General features: G+C 47.3%; 1 protein-coding gene across 1 annotated transcript in view; it reads right to left on the bottom strand.

Moving 5' to 3' along the window:
* Window positions 1-21,258, bottom strand: part of TENM2 (teneurin transmembrane protein 2) — a 3,383,593-nt gene that overhangs the window by 1,781,207 nt on the left and 1,581,128 nt on the right. The window contains exon 7 of the mRNA XM_040404927.1: window positions 20,558-20,766. Coding sequence (XP_040260861.1) covers window positions 20,558-20,766 — 209 coding nt within the window. The remainder of the gene's footprint in view (window positions 1-20,557; window positions 20,767-21,258) is intronic.

Raw genomic sequence — 21,258 nt, 5'->3', positions numbered from 1 at the left:
CAGCACCCAGACAGAGGAGAGAGGTTCCGTAACAGAGAATCTGGCCTTATGTCAGCACAGAATGTGTCTTCATGTCATAGCAGAGAATCAGGCTTCACGTCACCCACCACTGGAACAGGCCACTGTCACACATTTAGGCCCCGGCACCCAGGCAGAGGAGAGATGTCCCGTAACAGAGAATCTGGCCTTATGTCAGCACAGAATCTGTCTTCATGTCATAGCAGAGAATCAGGCTTCACGTCACCCACCACTGGAACAGGCCACTGTCACACATTTAGGCCCCGGCACCCAGGCAGAGGAGAGAGGTCCCGTAACAGAGAATCTGGCCTTATGTCAGCACAGAATCTGTCTTCATGTCATAGCAGAGAATCAGGCTTCACGTCACCCACCACTGGAACAGGCCACTGTCACATATTTAGGCCCCGGCACCCAGACAGAGGAGAGAGGTCCCGTAACAGAGAATCTGGCCTTATGTCAGCGCAGAATCAGTCTTCATGTCATAGCAGAGAATCAGGCTTCACGTCACCCACAACTGGAACAGGCCACTGTCTCATATTTAGGCCCAGGCACCCAGGCAGAGGAGAGAGGTCCCGTAACAGAGAATCTGGCCTTATGTCAGCACAGAATCAGTCTTCATGTCATAGCAGAGAATCAGGCTTCACGTCACCCACTACTGGAACAGGCCACTGTCACACATTTAGGCCCCGGCACCCAGGCAGAGGAGAGAGGTCCCGTAACAGAGAATCTGGCCTTATGTCAGCACAGAATCTGTCTTCATGTCATAGCAGAGAATCAGGCTTCACGTCACCCACCACTAGAACAGGCCACTGTCACACATTTAGGCCCCGTCACCCAGGCAGAGGAGAGAGGTCCCGTAACAGAGAATCTGGCCTTATGTCAGCACAGAATCTGTCTTCATGTCATAGCAGAGAATCAGGCTTCACGTCACCCACCACTAGAACAGGCCACTGTCACACATTTAGGCCCCGTCACCCAGGCAGAGGAGAGAGGTCCCGTAACAGAGAATCTGGCCTTATGTCAGCGCAGAAACAGTCTTCATGTCATAGCAGAGAATCAGGCTTCACGTCACCCACCCCTGGAACAGGCCACTGTCACATATTTAGGCCCCGGCACCCAGACAGAGGAGAGAGGTCCCGTAACAGAGAATCTGGCCTTATGTCAGCGCAGAATCAGTCTTCATGTCATAGCAGAGAATCAGGCTTCACGTCACCCACCACTGGAACAGGCCACTGTCACATATTTAGGCCCAGGCACCCAGGCAGAGGAGAGAGGTCCCGTAACAGAGAATCTGGCCTTAAGTCAGCACAGAATCTGTCTTCATGTCATAGCAGAGAATCAGGCTTCACGTCACCCACCACTGGAACAGGCCACTGTCACATATTTAGGCCCCGGCACCCAGACAGAGGAGAGAGGTCCCGTAACAGAGAATCTGGCCTTATGTCAGCGCAGAATCAGTCTTCATGTCATAGCAGAGAATCAGGCTTCACGTCACCCACTACTGGAACAGGCCACTGTCACACATTTAGGCCCCGGCACCCAGGCAGAGGAGAGAGGTCCCGTAACAGAGAATCTGGCCTTATGTCAGCACAGAATCTGTCTTCATGTCATAGCAGAGAATCAGGCTTCACGTCACCCACCACTGGAACAGGCCACTGTCACACATTTAGGCCCCGGCACCCAGGCAGAGGAGAGAGGTCCCGTAACAGAGAATCTGGCCTTATGTCAGCACAGAATCTGTCTTCATGTCATATCAGAGAATCAGGCTTCACGTCACCCACCACTGGAACAGGCCACTGTCACACATTTAAGCCCCCGGCACCCAGAAAGAGGAGAGAGGTCCCGCAACAGAGAATCTGGCCTTATGTCAGCGCAGAAACAGTCTTCATGTCATAGCAGAGAATCAGGCTTCACGTCACCCACCCCTGGAACAGGCCACTGTCACATATTTAGGCCCCGGCACCCAGACAGAGGAGAGAGGTCCCGTAACAGAGAATCTGGCCTTATGTCAGCGCAGAATCAGTCTTCATGTCATAGCAGAGAATCAGGCTTCACGTCACCCACCACTGGAACAGGCCACTGTCACATATTTAGGCCCAGGCACCCAGGCAGAGGAGAGAGGTCCCGTAACAGAGAATCTGGCCTTAAGTCAGCACAGAATCTGTCTTCATGTCATAGCAGAGAATCAGGCTTCACGTCACCCACCACTGGAACAGGCCACTGTCACATATTTAGGCCCCGGCACCCAGACAGAGGAGAGAGGTCCCGTAACAGAGAATCTGGCCTTATGTCAGCGCAGAATCAGTCTTCATGTCATAGCAGAGAATCAGGCTTCACGTCACCCACCACTGGAACAGGCCACTGTCACATATTTAGGCCCCGGCACCCAGGCAGAGGAGAGAGGTCCCGTAACAGAGAATCTGGCCTTATGTCAGCGCAGAATCAGTCTTCATGTCATAGCAGAGAATCAGGCTTCACGTCACCCACCACTGGAACAGGCCACTGTCTCATATTTAGGCCCAGGCACCCAGGCAGAGGAGAGAGGTCCCGTAACAGAGAATCTGGCTTTATGTCAGCACAGAATCTGTCTTCATGTCATAGCAGAGAATCAGGCTTCACGTCACCCACCACTGGAACAGGCCACTGTCACACATTTAGGCCCCGGCACCCAGACAGAGGAGAGAGGTCCCGTAACAGAGAATCTGGCCTTATGTCAGCGCAGAATCAGTCTTCATGTCATAGCAGAGAATCAGGCTTCACGTCACCCACCACTGGAACAGGCCACTGTCACATATTTACGCCCCGGCACCCAGACAGAGGAGAGAGGTCCCGTAACAGAGAATCTGGCCTTATGTCAGCACAGAATCTGTCTTCATGTCATAGCAGAGAATCAGGCTTCACGTCACCCACCACTGGAACAGGCCACTGTCACATATTTAGGCCCAGGCACCCAGGCAGAGGAGAGAGGTCCCGTAACCGAGAATCTGGCCTTATGTCAGCACAGAATCTGTCTCCATGTCATAGCAGAGAATCAGGCTTCACGTCACCCACCACTGGAACAGGCCACTGTCACACATTTAGGCCCTGGCACCCAGACAGAGGAGAGGTTCATTCAACTTTGGGTTGCCCCGCAATATAATGGTAAAATGAAAATAAAAATAGTATTGAATGAGGAAGTGCCCTGGAGTAGAATAATATATTGTTAAGGGGAGGTAGTTAATATCTAATCTGCACAAGGGATGGACAGGTCCTGTTGGATCCATGCCTGGTTCATTTTTATGAACGTCATCTTGTCCACATTGGCTGTAGACAGGCGGCTGCGTTTGTCTGTAATGACGCCCCCTGCCGTGCTGAATACACGTTCAGACAAAACGCTGGCCGCCGGGCAGGCCAGCACCTCCAAGGCATAAAAGGCTAGCTCTGGCCACGTGAACAATTTGGAGACCCAGAAGTTGAATGGGGCCGAACCATCAGTCAGTACGTGGAGGGGTGTTGTCACGACCGCTACCCCAGCAGCAGTCGTGTCGCACCAGACGGAGGGGAAGGGGGACCCTTATCTACGGATGGGAATAGTATGGCCACCCCTGACTAACCCTAAGCTGGCACCTGTCTGCCCTGATACCCTAGACGGGGTGTGAACCCGTGCGGCGAGCAGGATGCCTAAACCCTCAGTCACCCTAAAGCCTAGAGTGGGGAAAGGCCGATGGGAGCACTAGTCACCATCACTCATGTCTAGGAGAACAGCAGGGGAAGACAGCAACAAACAAACTATATCAGAGATAGACTTATCCAGTCACGAGCAGAGAAGGTGATCCCAATCACGACAGTCCACGCCGGACAAGAGCTCCACAGCAACACCATCAAACGATCTCCTTCAAAGGTCAGAATAGAACTGGAAGTAAGGACTATATCTGGCAATGACTGCAAGTGAAAGCGAAACTAATATAGTAGCTGGGAGTGGCAGACAGGACTCACCTGAGAAGGATGCCTACAAACTTGCAGTCAGGACAAAAAGGTTCACAAGGCAAAACCCAGATGACATACCCTGAACCACGGAGCAAACTCACAAGCTATCGCGATTAGCAAGTCGCTGCGACCTTCTCCTCCCAGACCTGTCTGGATCAGTCACAGTCGTGACAGTACCCCCCTTTCTACGAGGGGCCCCTGGACCCTCAAGACCAGGCCTCTTCGGATGGGAGCTATGAAAAGCCCGAATGAGTCTGTCCGCTTTTATCTCTGATGCTGGAACCCACATTCTCTCTTCGGAACCATAACCTTTCCAGTGCACCAGGTACTGAAGAGAGCGGCGAACATATCGTGAATCAACAATCTTTTCTACCTGAAACTCAGGACTGCCATCAACAACCACCGGTGGAGGCGGTAGTGGCAATGGTTCAGGAGGTTCTACATATCTCTTAAGCAGAGATCTGTGGAAGACATTATGGATCCTTAGAGTCTGAGGTAGCTCCAGACGAAAAGCCACCGGGTTAATGATCTTAATTACCCTATAAGGACCAATAAATCTCGGACCTAATTTCCACGAGGGAACCTTCAACTTGATATTTCTGGTAGACAACCACACCAAGTCATTCACCCCAAGGTCCGGACCTTCAGAGCGCTTCCTATCAGCCGCACGTTTGTATCTACCACCAATTCTCTTCAAACTTTCTTGCACACTCTGCCACACTGAAGTAAGTGAAGACGCAAATCGTTCCTCCTCGGGAATCCCAGACGGCCCCCCCTCACTAAACATACAAAACTGAGGATGGAAACCATACGCACCAAAAAATGGTGACTTATCGGTGGATTCTTGACGACGATTATTAATGGCAAACTCAGCTAACGGTAAATAAGATGACCATTCCTCCTGATTTTCGGAAACAAAGCATCTCAAATATGTCTCTAGGTTTTAATTGGTACGTTCAGTCTGACCGTTGGACTGTGGATGGAAAGATGAAGAAAACGACAGATGAACCCCTAAACGAGAACAAAAAGCTTTCCAAAATTTACAAACGAATTGGGTACCACGATCCGAAACAATATCGGAAGGGACCCCGTGAAGCTTCACGATGTGGTCAATAAAAACCTGAGCCAGTGTGTTAGCATTAGGCAATGCGGCAAGAGCAATAAAGTGCACCATTTTACTGAATCTGTCAACAACTACAAGGATAACAGTCTTCCCCGCTGATACTGGTAGATCCGTAATGAAATCCATTGACAGGTGCATCCAAGGCCTGTTGGGGATGGCCAGAGGTAAAAGACGCCCTGCCGGACGAGTATGATCTACCTTAGAATGAGCACAGGTAGCACATGCAGACACAAAATTCAACACCTCCTGGCGCCATTTAGGCTACCAGAACCGACGAGACACTAACTCAGAGGTTGCCCTACTACCTGGGTGTCCTGCCAGTGTGGAGTTATGGTGTTCTTTTAGTATCTCCAGTCGTAAATTTTCTGGCACAAACAGTTTACCCGAGGGGCAGGAGGCCGGGGCGTCCCCCTGAGCTTCCAACACCCTCCCCTCCAAACCTGAGTGTAATGCAGAGACCACCACCCCCTTTTGCAAAATGGGCTCTGGTACCTCAACATCACCCCTTCCAGGAAAACTTCGAGACAATGCATCCGCCTTAGTATTTTTTGCCCCCAGGCGATAGGTTATTACAAAATTAAACCTAGTAAAAAATAACGACTACCGAGCCTGTCTAGGGGTGAGACGTTTAGCAGACTCCAGATATAATACGTTTTTGTGATCAGTAATCACCGTGATGGGATGAACCGCCCCCTCCAAAAAATGACGCCACTCCTCAAAAGCCAACTTAATAGCCAAAAGTTCCCTGTTGCCAATATCATAGTTCCTTTCTGCAGTAGACAATTTCTTCGAAAAGAAAGCACACGGATGCCATTCACCAGGGGACGGGCCCTGAGATAGTACCGCTCCCACCCCCACCTCTGATGCGTCAACCTCTACAATAAAAGGAAGCGAGACATCTGGCTGTACGAGAATAGGGGCCGAGGTGAATCTCTCCTTCAGAGATGCAAAGGCAGTTTTGGCTGCATGTGACCATTTGGAAAAATCGGATCCCTTTCGGGTCATGTCCGTCAGTGGTTTGACCACCAAGGAATAGTTTTTTATAAACTTTCTATAAAAATTGGCAAACCCCAGGAAGCGTTGCAATGCCTTCAGGTTCTCAGGCAGATCCCAGTCTATAATCGCCCGGACTTTCTCTGGATCCATGCGGAAACCTGAATCTGACAACACATACCCCAGAAATGGCAGTTCTTTTACGGCGAACACACATTTTTCTAACTTAGCAAACAATTTGTTGGCCCTTAATATCTGCAGCACTTGTCTCACATGGATCTTATGTGTATCCAGATCCGGGGAATAGACCAGGATGTCATCAAGATATATCACAACAAATCTCCCGATAAGGTGACTAAAAATATCGTTGACAAAATGTTGGAATATCGCAGGCGCATTAGTAAGACCAAATGGCATGACCAGATTTTCATAATGCCCTTCCGAAGTATTAAAAGCCGTCTTCCACTCATCCCCCTCTTTGATGCGAACCAGGTTATAGGCTCCTCTGAGATCCATTTTGGAGAACCATTTAGCACCAGCAACCTGATTAAAGAGGTCGGGAATGAGAGGAAGAGGATAGGGATCTCGGATAGTTATCCGGTTTAATTCCCGGAAATCCAGGCAAGGACGTAGGCCCCCATCTTTCTTTTTAACTAAAAAGAACCCTGCAGCCACAGGTGAAGAAGAGGGTCTGATGTGTCCCTTAGCCAAACTCTCCGAAATATAATCTTTCATAGCCTTCCTCTCTGGGCCGGAAAGATTGTATAACCAGGTTTTAGGTAGTTTGGCCCCAGGTAGTAGATTAATCGGGCAATCATATGGACGATGAGGTGGTAACCCCTGACAACCCTTCTCAGAAAACACATCCATAAAATCTGACAGAAAGGCAGGTAAAGATGTTACAGAGAGTGTAGAGCACCTACTACTCAAGCAGTTGTCCTTACAATGTTCACTCCACTCCACAATCTCCCCAGCCTGCCAATCCACCACTGGATTGTGAGTCACCAGCCAGGGAAGCCCCAATACCATAGGAGCCGGAAGACCGTCCAGGACATAACACGAGATATGCTCTTTATGGAGGTCCCCTACCTGCAGATGGATATTATGAATGATCTGAGTTAACTCTTTCTGAGTAAGAGGGGAGGAGTCGATGGCAAAAACAGGAATAGTTCTGCGTATCGGTTCTGGAGTAAAACCCAGAGCCTGAGCAAACCGTGAATCCACCAAGTTGACCCCCGCCCCACTGTCCAAAAAGACGGAACAGATCTCAGTCTTATTGCCCGCCTCAACGGTAGCGGACAACAAAAACTGAGACATGCGTATGGAGGAAACGAATACGCCCAGACTGTTATCCTCCGCACAATCTGGGGACTCTAGTTTTCCCGGCGGCTCCTTTGTTTGTGGTCTCTTGGGTTCTGAGGGACAAACCTTTACAAAATGACCCCTCCCCCCACAATGAAAACAAACCTCTGACCTACAGCGGAACTTAGGAGGATTCACCCGTCTAGTGGCGCCCCCTATTTGCATTGGTTCGACTGGATCATAACAAACCGATCCCTGCCCTATAGAGGCCTCCGTAAAATTTAATAGTCTCTCCCTGAGTCGTCTGTCGATTCTTATGGACAGAGACATAGCAGCCTCCAGAGACCCAGGGACCTCGTATACCGCCAGCGCGTCTTTTAATTTTTCAGACAACCCCTGGCAGAACTGACTCCTAAGGGCCGAGTCGTTCCATAACGTATCAGTAGCCCACCTACGGAATTCGGAACAATATAGTTCAGCAGACCGGTTCTCCTGCCGAAGTCCACGTAGCTTAGACTCAGCCAGTGAGACCCTGTCCGGGTCATCATATACTAGACCCAGGGCTTCAAAAAACTCCTCCACTGATCGTAAGGCCAGAGAGTCTGATGGTAGGGAGAAAGCCCAAGCCTGCGGATCTCCTTGCAGGAGAGAAATTACAATACCCACCCGTTGTTCCTCACCGCCGGAGGATCTAGAGCGTAACCTGAAGAACAATTTGCAAGCTTCTCTGAAGGTTACAAATTGGTCTCTCCCTCCTGAGAACCTATCAGGTAAAGCCACTTTTGGCTCAGGAGTACCTTGGTTTCCCGTAGCAACGGTGGAACCCAAGGATGGCTGCTGCTGCTGCAGCACTGTTGCTTTTAATCCTGCCACTTCAAGGGATAATCCCTGTAATTGTTTAGCCAAAACCGTAACCGGATCCATAGTGGAACAGAAAAATACAAAGCAAAACAGCAAGCAAAAAAAAAAAAGAAATGTCACTTTTTTTTTTTTTTAAAAGGCCAGATATACTGTCACGACCGCTACCCCTGCAGCAGTCGTGTCACACCAGACGGAGGGGAAGGGGGACCCTTATCTACGGATGGGAATAGTATGGCCACCCCTGACTAACCCTAAGCTGGCACCTGTCTGCCCTGATACCCTAGACGGGGTGTGAACCCGTGCGGCGAGCAGGATGCCTAAACCCTCAGTCACCCTAAAGCCTAGAGTGGGGAAAGGCCGATGGGAGCACTAGTCACCATCACTCATGTCTAGGAGAACAGCAGGGGAAGACAGCAACAAACAAACTATATCAGAGATAGACTTATCCAGTCACGAGCAGAGAAGGCGATCCCAATCACGACAGTCCACGCCGGACAAGAGCTCCACAGCAACACCATCAAACGATCTCCTTCAAAGGACAGAATAGAACTGGAAGTAAGGACTATATCTGGCAATGACTGCAAGTGAAAGTGAAACTAATATAGTAGCTGGGAGTGGCAGACAGGACTCACCTGAGAAGGATGCCTACAAACTCGCAGTCAGGACAAAAAGGTTCACAAGGCAAAACCCAGATGACATACCCTGAACCACGGAGCAAACTCACAAGCTATCGCGAGTAGCAAGTCGCTGCGACCTTCTCCTCCCAGACCTGTCTGGATCAGTCACAGTCGTGACAGGTGTGCACAGGTACTGTTCCACCATGTTAGTGAAATGTTGCCTCCTGCTAACACGTTCCGTATCAGGTGGTGGTGCTGTTAGCTGTGGCGTGGTGACAAAACTTTTCGACATCTCTGCCATGCTAACCCTGCCCTCAGAGGAGCTGGCCGTGACACAGCTGCGTTGGCGACCTCTTGCTCCTCCTCTGCCTTCGCCTTGGGCTTCCACTGGTTCCCCTGTGACATTTGGGAATGTTCTCAGTAGCGCGTCTACCAACGTGCGCTTGTACTCGCGCATCTTCCTCTCACGCTCCAGTGTAGGAAGTAAGCTGGGCACATTGTCTTTGTACCGGGGATCCAGCAGGGTGGCAACCCAGTAGTCCGCACACGTTAAAATGTGGGCAACTCTGCTGTCGTTGCGCAGGCACTGCAGCATGTAGTCGCTCATGTGTGCCAGGCTGCCCGAGGTAAGGACAAGCTGTCCTCTGTGGGAGGCGTATCGTCATCGTCCTGTGTTTCCCCCCAGCCACGCACCAGTGATGGGCCCGAGCTGCTTTGGGTGCCACCCCGCTGTGAACATGCTTCATCCTCATCCTCCTCCACCTCCTCCTCATCCTCATCCTCGTCCTCCAGTAGTGGGCCCTGTCTGGCCACATTTGTACCTGGCCTCTGCTGTTGCAAAAAACCTCCCTCTGAGTCACTTCGAAGAGACTGGCCTCAAAGTGCTAAAAATGACCCCTCTTCCTCCTTTTCCTCCTGGGCCACCTCCTCTTCCATCATCGCCCTAAGTGTTTTCTCAAGGAGACATAGAAGTGGTATTGTAATGCTGATAACGGCGTCATCGCCACTGGCCATGTTGGTGGAGTACTCGAAACAGCGCAACAGGTCACACAGGTCTCGCATGGAGGCCCAGTCATTGGTGGTGAAGTGGGTCTGATCCGCAGTGCGACTGACCCGTGCATGCTGCAGCTGAAACTCCACTATGGCCTGCTGCTGCTCGCACAGTCTGTCCAGCATATGCAAGGTGGAGTTCCACCTGGTGGGCACGTCGCATATGAGGCGGTGAGCGGGAAGGCCGAAGTTACGCTGTAGCGCAGACAGGCGAGCAGCGGCAGGGTGTGAACGCCGGAAGCGCGAACAGACGGCCCGCACTTTATGCAGCAGCTCTGACATGTCGGGGTAGTTGCGAATGAACTTCTGCACCACCAAATTCAGCACATGCGCCAGCTAGTCCCATCAAACCGGCTAGTCCCAGAGCTGCAACGAGATTTCGCCCATTATCGCACACCACCAGGCCGGGCTTGAGGCTCACCGGCAGCAACCACTCGTCGGTCTGTTGTTCTATACCCCCCCCCACAACTCCTGTGCGGTGTGGGGCCTGTCCCCCAAACATATGAGTTTCAGAATGGCCTGCTGATGTTTACCCCGGGTTGTGCTGAAGTTGGTGGTGAAGGTGTGTGGCTGACTGGATGAGCAGGTGGAAGAAGAGGAGGAGGAAGCTGAGTAGGAGGAGGAGGAGACAGGAGGCAAAGAATGTTGCCCTGCGATCCTTGGCGGCGGAAGGAGGTGCACCAAACAGCTCTCCGCCTGGGGCCCAGCCGCCACTACATTTACCCAGTGTGCAGTTAGGAAGATATAGCGTCCCTGGCCGTGCTTAATGGTCCACGTATCTGTGGTTAGGTGGGCCTTGCCACAGATGGCGTTGCGCAGTGCACACTTGATTTTATCGGACACTTGTTTGTGCAGGGAAGGCACGGCTCTCTTGGAGAAGTAGTGCCGGCTGGGAACAACATACTGTGGGACAGCAAGTGACATGAGCTGTTTGAAGCTGTGTGTGTCCACCAGCCTAAATGACAGCATTTCATAGGCCAGTAGTTTAGAAATGCTGGCATTCAGGGCCAGGGATCGAGGGTGGCTAGGTGGGAATTTACGCTTTCTCTCAAATGTTTGTGAGATGGAGAGCTGAACGCTGCCGTGTGACATGGTTGAGATGCTTGGTAAAGCAGGTGGTGGTGTTGGTGGTACATCCCATGTTTGCTGGGCGGCAGGTGCCAACGTTCCTCCAGAGGCAGAGGAAGAGGCCGAGGCGGCGGCAGCAGCAGCAGCAGAAGAGGCCGAGGCGGCAGCAGCAGAAGAGGTAGCAGGGGGAGCCTGAGTGACTTCCTTGTTTTTAAGGTGTTTACTCCACTGCAGTTCATGCTTTGCATGCAGATGCCTGGTCATGCAGGTTGTGCTAAGGTTCAGAACGTTAATGCCTCGCTTCAGGCTCTGATGGCACAGCGTGCAAACCTTGTTGTCAGCACATTGTTTGAATTAGTGCCATGGCAGGGAACTCCTTGAAGCTGCCTTTGGGGTGCTCGGTCCCAGATGGCGGCGGTCAGTAGCAGGCGGAGTCTCTTGGCGGCGGGTGTTCTGATTTTGCCCACTGCTCCCTCTTTTGCTACGCTGTTGGCTCGGTCTCACCACTGCCTCTTCCTCCGAACTGTGAAAGTCAGTGGCACGACCTTCATTCCATGTGGGGTCTAGGACCTCATCGTCCCCTGCATCGTCTTCCACCCAGTCTTGATCCCTGACCTCCTGTTCAGTCTGCACACTGCAGAAAGACGCAGCAGTTGGCACCTGTGTTTCATCATCATCAGAGACGTGCTGAGGTGGTATTCCCATGTCCTCATCATCAGGAAAAAAAAGTGGTTGTGCGTTAGTGCATTCTATCTCTTCCACCACTGGGGAAGGGCTAGGTGGATGCCCTTGGGAAACCCTGGCAGCAGAGTCTTCAAACAGCATAAGAGACTGCTGCATAACTTGAGGCTCAGACAGTTTCCCTGATATGCATGGGGGTGATGTGACAGACCGATGGGCTTGGTTTTCATGCGCCATCTGTGCGCTTTCTGCAGAAGACTGGGTGGGAGATAATGTGAACGTGCTGGATCCACTGTAAATTCTGCTGGCTACTGGGACCTGAGGTAGTTGGTTCACTAGGACGTGTGGCTGTGGCAGAACGGCCACGTCCTCTCCCAGCACCAGAGGGTCCACTAACACCACCACGACCATGTCCACGTCCGCGTCCCTTATTAGATGTTTTCCTCATTGTTCCCGTTCACCACAATTTTGAGAATGGCAAATTTAGGAATAGTTTTTCAACCCAGAATAAAAAATGTGCTTTTACGGTCACTACAAATAACTTGACCAGATAAAACAGTACAGATTTGGTTGAATAGAAATGTCAGGCCTGTTTTTTTTTGTGCTGTGTGACAGGTATAGGGTTAATCACAGAATCAGACTTCTATCTGCACGGTAGCGTGTGTCTTAGGTTTTTCTGAATGACACTATCAGCACCTTCAATGTAAGATATCCTTTTTGGGATAGATTTCAAGTAGGCCTCATATACCAGAAACTAGTTATTTTGAGAATGGCAAAATTGGGAATAGTTTTTCAACCCAGAACAAAAAGTCTGCTTTTACGGTCACTACAAATAACTTGACCAGCTAAAACAGTACAGATTTGGTTGAATAGAAATGTCAGGTCTATTTTTTAGGCGCTGGGTGACAGGCTCAACTTGCCCCTGATGTAGTATATGGCCAAAAAAATAACCACACTGTTGATGGTTAAATGCACTTCGGTGACACAGGCTCAGCCTGCAGCTGATGTAGTATATGGCCAAAAAATAACCAGACTGTTGATGGTTAAATGCACTTCGGTGACACAGGCTCAGCCTGCAGCTGATGTAGGATATAGCACAAAATAACCACACTATTGATGGTTAAATACTCTTGTTGATAGCTTGTGCTGGCACACCACAAGTCACAAAATGGCCGCCGATCACCCCAGAAAAAAAGTGATCTAAAAACGCTCTGGGCAGCCTCAAAAAAGTGAGCAAGTCAATATTAGCACTTCAATGATCCACAGCTGAAGATCGATCACAGAATTAAGTCTTTTGGAGGAGTTAATCTGTCTAATCTCGCCCTAACGTCGCAGCTGCAACCTCTCCCTATGCTTGAATCAGCAGAGTGACGTGCAGCGCAACGTGACCCAAGCTTATATAGAGGCTGGGTCACATGCTGCACTGGCCAATCACAGCCATGCCAATAGTAGGCAAGGCTGTGATGGCCTCTTGGGGCAAGTAGTATGACGCTTGTTGATTGGCTGCTTTGCAGCCTTTCAAAAAGCGCCAAGAAAGCGCTGAACACCAAACCCTAACCCGGACTTTTACGAAAATGTTCGGGTTCGGGTCCGTGTCACGGACACCCCAAAATTCGGTACGAACCCGAACTATACAGTTCGGGTTCGTTCATCCCTAGTCATGATAACTCCCCCCCCCCCCATATCTCTAGCTGCTACCAATCCCAAGATATAAGCAGCTAATTCAGCCCACCCCTTTCTTAAAGGGAGTCTGTCACCTTTTTTTTTTTTTACCAATATAACAAAGAGCACTGCCCCATAGAACATTGCATACACATGCTAAGCATACCTGTGTGCACTTTTTGTCTTCTATTCCATGTCTGCTGGAAATCAGCTCCTAAGTGCCCAAAGCAAACCAGACTGAAGAGGGGAGGGCTGCTTTAGTTGCTCATATATTCGGATTGGTAGCAGCTAGAAATATGAACCTGACCTTGTTTGACAGCTGGCATTCCAACCTTTCAAACAATACCAATCACAGCATTATATCTACTATATCAGAAGATATGGCTGTTCGAAATCAGGAAGTCAGAGTGAAAGCTGTTTTTACTTTCACTTTCAACTAGGCACCGGGGAGCTGTATTCCAGCAGAATAAAAGTGCTTTTCCTGGACATGGAATAAAGGCACAAAGTGCACACAGGTATGTTTGGGATATGTATGCAATCTTCTATGGGGCAGTGCTCTTAGTTATATTGGTGAAAATTCCCTGACTGACTCCCTTTAAGTCTGGTTTGCTTTGGGCATTTGGAATAGCAAAGCCTGCCCAGCTGGCAACTTTGGAGCGGTTTTTAAGCAGAATAAAATGCTTTCCCTGGACATAGAATAAAGACACAAAGTACACAGGCATATGTTTGAAATGCATTTGCCATCTTCTGTGGCGCAATGCTATTATATTGGTGAAAATGCAAAATACTAGTCCAAAATCTTTTTCAAGGATACTCCATAGCGTTAAAGTGTTGGTTTGGGGAGCTGTGGAGGAAATAATCTCATAGTAGGTTGACAACTTGTGTTTTAAACTTGAGAACGCTTTTTTCTGAATTTGTGTATCTGAACGCACAAAAGACATTAGGCCCAAATCTGTTAGTGGCCCCGATACTGTTTACAAAGTCAATTGTCAGTAGCAATGTCTTCAATGTGTTTGTGGAAAGGGAATGATATTTTATTGTGTGTCTGTTTTTTTAGTTCCAGAAAACAGACTTGCAAACAGTTTAATACTGTGTGACTGTACATTAAGCCAGAAAATGTCAGAAATATGGAAAGCATTCCAAACAAGACCCAGGGCTAGGCCTTGTCCTTCCAGAGACCGAATTTGGGCAGTAGGAGCACCAGCAATCGGTGAAGAAATAGAAGTACTAGCAGTCCACAGTTTTCTCTGGCTTTGGAAAGGTGCAACATTATCATTGGGATGGCTCACTCCTCCATTCAGTCACAGCAGGATGATGTAGAGATGAAGAGTAAAATTGCAAAGATTGGTGGCTCACTCCCTGTTCTACTATTGATTAGGTGCACTGCCCAGCAGTACTCCCTGTTGCTGGTGGAATGAGGACAAAATTTAATTGGGTTGGGTATCACTCAATATGAAGCAACCATAGACGAGTTGGATTGTATATCAGATATTTTTATATATATATATCACTTTAAAATAATCACTTTAAAATAATTCACAACATGTTGCATAAAACTTATACATTGAACATTAATAATGTTAAAACTTAGACTAAAAATCTATACACTAGAGATCCTCAAGAGGGGGCTGTTGGGTCAAAAAGTCCAATTGTGACTGTAAGTTGCACTAGTGGCTCTGAGTATGAACCAATATAGAAGCACACCATTTATAAAGGAGTCATTAACATCCACAGGTTAGCAATAATTAAATGCTGTGCTTTTGTTTAGAGTACTTTACCGCTCTTGAATTCGGCCCACTTGCGCACCAACTTGTCAGGTACAATGCTTTAGTTGTAAGCTTTAAGGACCTGTCGGTAGAGTCTATGCGTTTTCCCCTCTCTCCTGGATAGCAATGCAGTTTTCTTTCTCTGCTCTGACCTTCCAGGACCTGTGTGGCGTCCCACGTGGTTTGCTGGGCGGTCAGGTGACTTGTGATTCCAGGCGGGGTTTTCAAATAGATGATAGTAGAGATATTCTGTAGAAGTTTGCAGTCCAATTGTGGATATGCGATTTCAAAGTGTTGCTCCTTGCTGTTCCCTCACTGTCTTTACCATACGCGTTTCGGGGTAACAGAGCCCCTTTCTCAGTGGTGTAGACAGTGATGGTTGAATGTTCTTTTTATATTATCCATAATTAGCGCATTGCATGTTGGGACAGCGAGGGAATCAGAAATCCTGGATGTGAATTCCAGTTTGTTTTTTCTTGGGTCATGGTACTTCAATGCTTTATATAGATTATACCAACTCATAAAAAGATGCATATGCGATTTGTTATTGCTATCCACATATATCAACATATGAGAATGAAGACTCAAGAAATATCCCAGGATGACATGTACAGTCTCCAATCCTTTCATTTTTAAAATTTTTACAAAAAACGCATCAAAAACGCAATGAAACCGCATATGCGTTTTTTAACTCTAGATGCATTTTTTATTGCTTTTAACTGTATTTATGTATTTTTTAACCTTAGAATGTGTTTCTTTATTTCTATGCCTTATAACAAGATCCGGCCATATTTCATAAAGATATATGGCCGGATCTTGTTATAAGGCATAGAAATAAAGAAACACATTCTAAGATTAAAAAATACATAAATACAGTTAAAAGCAATAAAAAGAAGAAAAAAAAAACGCATCCAGAGTTAAAAAACGCATATGCGGTTTCATTGCGTCTTTGATGTGTTTTTTGTAAAAATGTTAAAAATGAAAGGATTGGAGACTGTACATGTCATCCTGGGATATTTCTTGAGTCTTCATTCTCATATGTTGATATATGTGGATAGCAATAACAAATCGCATATGCGTCTTTTTATGAGTTGGTATAATCTATATAAAGCATTGAAGTACCATGACCCAAGAAAAAACAAACTGGAATTCACATCCAGGATTTCTGATTCCCTCGCTGTCCCAACATGCAATGCGCTAATTATGGATAATATAAAAAGAACATTCAACCATCACTGTCTACACCACTGAGGAAGGTGCTCTGTTACATAGAAACATAGAAACATAGAATGTGTCGGCAGATAAGAACCATTTGGCCCATCTAGTCTGCCCAATATATCTGAATACTATGGATAGCCCCTGGCCCTATCTTATATGAAGGATAGCCATATGCCTATCCCATGCACGCTTAAACCCCTTCACTGTATTTGCAGCTACCACTTCTGCAGGAAGGCTATTCCATGCATCCACTACTCTCTCAGTAAAGTAATACTTCCTTATATTACTTTTAAACCTTTGCCCCTCTAATTTAAAACTGTGTCCTCTTGTGGTAGTTTTTCTTCTTTTAAATATGCTCTCCTCCTTTACCGAGTTGATTCCCTTTATGTATTTAAAAGTTTCTATCATATCCCCTCTGTCTCTTCTTTCTTCCCTTGGCAGTTTTTCTCTATCCTGCTCTGTAAGAACAACCTGTGGGCAGCCAAACACAAACATAGGCACCACAGCTCTATTGAAGCACATGAAGCTGCATCACCCTATTCCGTGGGAAAAAAAGATGTCAGTCAGCTACCGCTACAAGAGTTTCCTCCTTCTCCCAGTCTTCTTTCTGGAAGTCATGGCACATCCATGGCCAGTACGGTGTTTTTAACATAGTCATCATTTGCTTTTCCCTCTCAAACTTTTCCTTCGATCAGCCTTCAGTCATCTATAATTAATGTGTGGCCAGGAAACAACTCTACATGCCTAGCAAGCCGCTGGTGCACAAACTTAATTCCCATCTGGCCATGTTGTGGGATGCAGTCGCTTCTGTACCGCATAGCCTCACTTGAAGATAGCCTTCATTATTTCTCCCAAAAAGCCATCCCTGCCTTGTACTCTCATGTGGTGGAGAACATGAGCCACTCCTTGCGATTGTCGCTGTGCGGCAAGGTGCATGCCATGGTGGACACCTGGAACAGCTATTACAGGCAGGTATAGTATATGTTTTTCATGCCTCACTGGGTCAAAGTTTTTTGTAGCTGTAGTGAGGCAGAACCCCTGCAGCAAGGCCAGGTCCTTTTGACCCTCTCACAATTGTGTCAGCCTGATGCCCACACCAGGCACTTATCCATCTCCTTTACCTCTTCCTCCATGGACATGCTCCCATCCCCAACAGCAGCGTTTGCTCTCACTCCCCCTCCTTCATATGTGTCAAGTGTTGCTAGGCAGTGTTGGAGCTGATTGGCCTGGATGAGAATAGCCACACAGGCGAGGAGTTGCCAAAGTACATTGAGCAGAAAACATCCAGTTGTCCAACTGGGCAAGGTACCTGGCAACAATGCACACAACATTGTGGCTGCCCTTAACCTGGGGGAAATAACACATGCTTCCTACATAGTGCACATCATTAACCTAATTGTGCAACACTTTTTAAAAAAGTATAGTGGCTTGTGCAAGCTGCTAGCAATGTCCAGGAGACTGTCCTTTCTTTTCAGCCATTCTTATGTGACAGGGAACGCTCTTCTAGACGTGGAGCAACAGAATGGTCTGCAACCTTCCAGCTCGCTGGAATTCCACATCCCACAGCATCTGTACAAGCAGCAGAAAGCCATAAACAATTTTGTCATGCACTAGACTGAAACACATTCTCCCTGCTGAGGCAATGTCAAGCAGTGGCAGCTCATCCGAGACACCTGTTGCCTTTTGAAGAGGCCGCAAAGTTTGTCAGCAGGGAATGCAGCATGAACAATATCAACAATATTTATCCTAGAACAGAGACAGACACTCATGCAGCAGGGGAGACACTGGGAAAAGAAGAACAGCTAAAACATCTGACTGTCTGCCCTTTAGCTGTTGGGGGACCCACAAGGAGAAACTCCCATGGATGAGTAGGAAAATGATGAGCTGCCACTGGAGGAGGAGGAGGAGGTGGAGCTGCCACTTAAAGGGGTTGTCCAGTTTCAGCTCTGAACCCGGACATATCCCCATTTTCACCCAGGCAGCCCCCCCTGATTTGAGCATCGGAGCAGTTCATGCTCCAATGCTCTCCTTTGCCCCGCGCTAAATCGCCCAGGGCAAAGCCATTTTCTTTAGTTCTGGTGACAAACTGGGCTCTCCATAGGGCTGCCAGGCGGAGGCTTCCGCCCAGCAGTGAGCCCGGTGACGTCACCGGCAATGATGGGCGGGATTTAGCGCTGCCCTAGCCTGTAAAACGGCTAGGGCAGCGCTAAAGCCCGCCCATCAGGGCCAGTGACATCACCAGCAGTGTGTTATTGTAAATAAAAGAGCCCTTGCCCTGCGCGATCCAGCATAGGGCAAAGGAGAGCATCGGAGAATGAAATGCTCCGATGCTAACATCAGGGGGGATGCCTGGGTGAAATTATGGGTATGTCCGGGTTCAGCTCTTAACCCAGACAACCCATTTAAGGAGGAGGAGCAAGAGGATGATCATAGCAATGGCCATGACGCCCAATCGTCTAATTAGGGGCGGAGCCAAAAAGAACTGACTCCTCAGGCATGCTGTCCAGAATGTAGATCTATATACTAGCTTGGTTACGCACTGATAGCCACACTGATGTTTACTGGATAGCAATGCTTTTAGACCAATGCTATCAAAGCAAAATGAGGTAAGGTTTTCCTTCCTCTGAAAGGGAAGCAAAATACTGTGTAAATGGCTTGCCGCAGCTTTTGGTAAGCAGACACCTGCCACCAGAGTGTCTGAAAGGGATGCCCCTCGCCATCGCCATCGCAAGCAGCAGAAGACGCAGCTAGTTCAGTCTCCTCAACATAATGGAGCAGTTTTTTCATGTACTGTGCCAAGACGAGGCAAATCAGCAAGTCAAGACCTCCTGCCTCAACACCCAGGTTCAGGTCTTCCTACACTATTGCCCGTCTCTGGCACATATCCTATTCCCTGACCCCATGGACTTCTGGGCAGGCAAACTGGAACAGTGGCCCAAACTGTCACATTATGTAAAATGGACAAGGATAGGACATGTTCAATTTTTTTCCATGGCTACAGAATGGAGATATGTATGTAGACAGAACATGGTGAGCTGTCCACATCTTTTGCAATCTTATTGAAGTGAATGGGTCCGCACCCAACCCGCAAAAAATGCGAATCAGATGTGGACAAAAGACACACGTGCATGATTCCTTACTGAGAGGCTTATTGGCTTGATAGGTCATCAGTATCTGATTGGTGGAGGTCCGACACCCAGGACCTGTGCTGATCAGCTGTTTGAGAAGGCAGCAGTGCTTGATAAGCTGCAAGAAGGCAGCGGCACTCACAGGAGAGCCTCTACCTTCTTAAATCAGATGATCAGCGGAGGTCCCGGGTGCCTGACCCCCACTAATCAGAAACTGATGACCTATCCAGAGAATAGGTCGTCGGTATAAAAATCCAGAAAATCCTTTTAAGGGCATATGACTATATGGTTTTCATACAAATTTTTATCAATCTTCAACCCAATTATCAGATATTAATTTCAGATGACTTTGTTCAAAAACTTTAGTATGTCCTAATCGTACTGTATGAAATGAACCAAAAAAACATTAAATCTGTAGTCACATATTGGTGCATTAGAGACCTCAATCACAGGGATCACATATAATATACAAAACAGACATCATTAGCTTTTTTCAGACTGCTAAATACATACGGTCATGTGCATGAGGCCTAACATTACACGTGTAAGGTAGATGACACACACAGGGCAAAAGGACACATGAAACATGAACAGACCCTTCACCAAATCAAATGTTCATGGTGGAAAATGGTGTGGATTTTATTCCAGGGAATTTTCCATCTGAATTGCAATGATGGTAAATAAAGATAGAAATCAATGGGGAAAATATGCAAAAAGAAACTGAGACAGAAATTGATGTATTGCAGATTACAAAATTCCACACTGATGGTCAATTTCTGCATAGAAAATGTATGCAGCGTGTGGATGAGAGTGTTATAAATGTCATTCCCTTTATTAATACTATGGATTTTTTGGCTGGTAATCCATAACAAAATCTGCATGTAACACCTGCAGATTTTGACAGATTCTATATTTTGTGCTGTTCTAAAACAATGACATTTTACTTCTTGCTACAGAATGTTCTTTACCTTCTTTTTGTAGGCTTTATTGTGATGTTTATCTTAAGATATCAAAATGATTTTAAGAATGACAGCAACCATTGCATTCACAACAGATATGTCACACTTATATTTCGTAGATAGATTAAAGATCTCTTATTAATACCTGAGCATGTGATGGAGGCAAACCTCTTCGTATGTAAACTCCAAACAAGGCATTTTTTCCTAATGATATATTAAATTTCAAGAACTGCGGCTGGGAAACATGGATATGAGATCGCCAAAACACTCCTGCTGGTACTTCTTGGGTGACCCGACGGCCAATTTCCACTTCTCCGTTATCTATGCTGCTGTTTTTTGTACTAGTCCAAGGTCCTGGAAGATAAAACAATTATTTTATTGTATATCTCAATTTGGACTGTATGATAAAAGGGACAATGCAATCTGCATTAAAGAGAGCATCATACATTATTTCTAGGAAATAAGTCCTCAAGGATTTTTTATATGCATTACCTTGACTTTCATCTTGACTTATTAACTTTGAAGAAGAATTTGGAATGGTTCTATTCCCATCAAATTGAACTTGAGTATATGCTCATCAAAACCAACCTTTACTAAACACATCAAAGTTCCCAAACATCTAATCATAAATAATACTGTACCATATCTACAAAAATAGAGCTGCAATTTAGGCAATTGCAAAATATGAAAGCTAGAACATCCATAATTTTCTGCAAGCACACATAGTTAATTTTTTAAAATTAGCATACTATTTCAAATTTTTAGCAATCTTAAGAATCAGTAATGACTAAACAGATGAAAATAGTTTAACCGCTTGCTGCACACGTAACGCCAATAGGCGTCCGG

This window comes from Bufo bufo, chromosome 1 (assembly GCF_905171765.1).
Source record: "Bufo bufo chromosome 1, aBufBuf1.1, whole genome shotgun sequence".
Classification (NCBI taxonomy): Eukaryota; Metazoa; Chordata; class Amphibia; order Anura; family Bufonidae; genus Bufo; species Bufo bufo.
The sequence above is the reverse complement of the archived record's forward strand: the minus strand, read 5'-3'. Positions and strand labels throughout refer to the sequence as shown.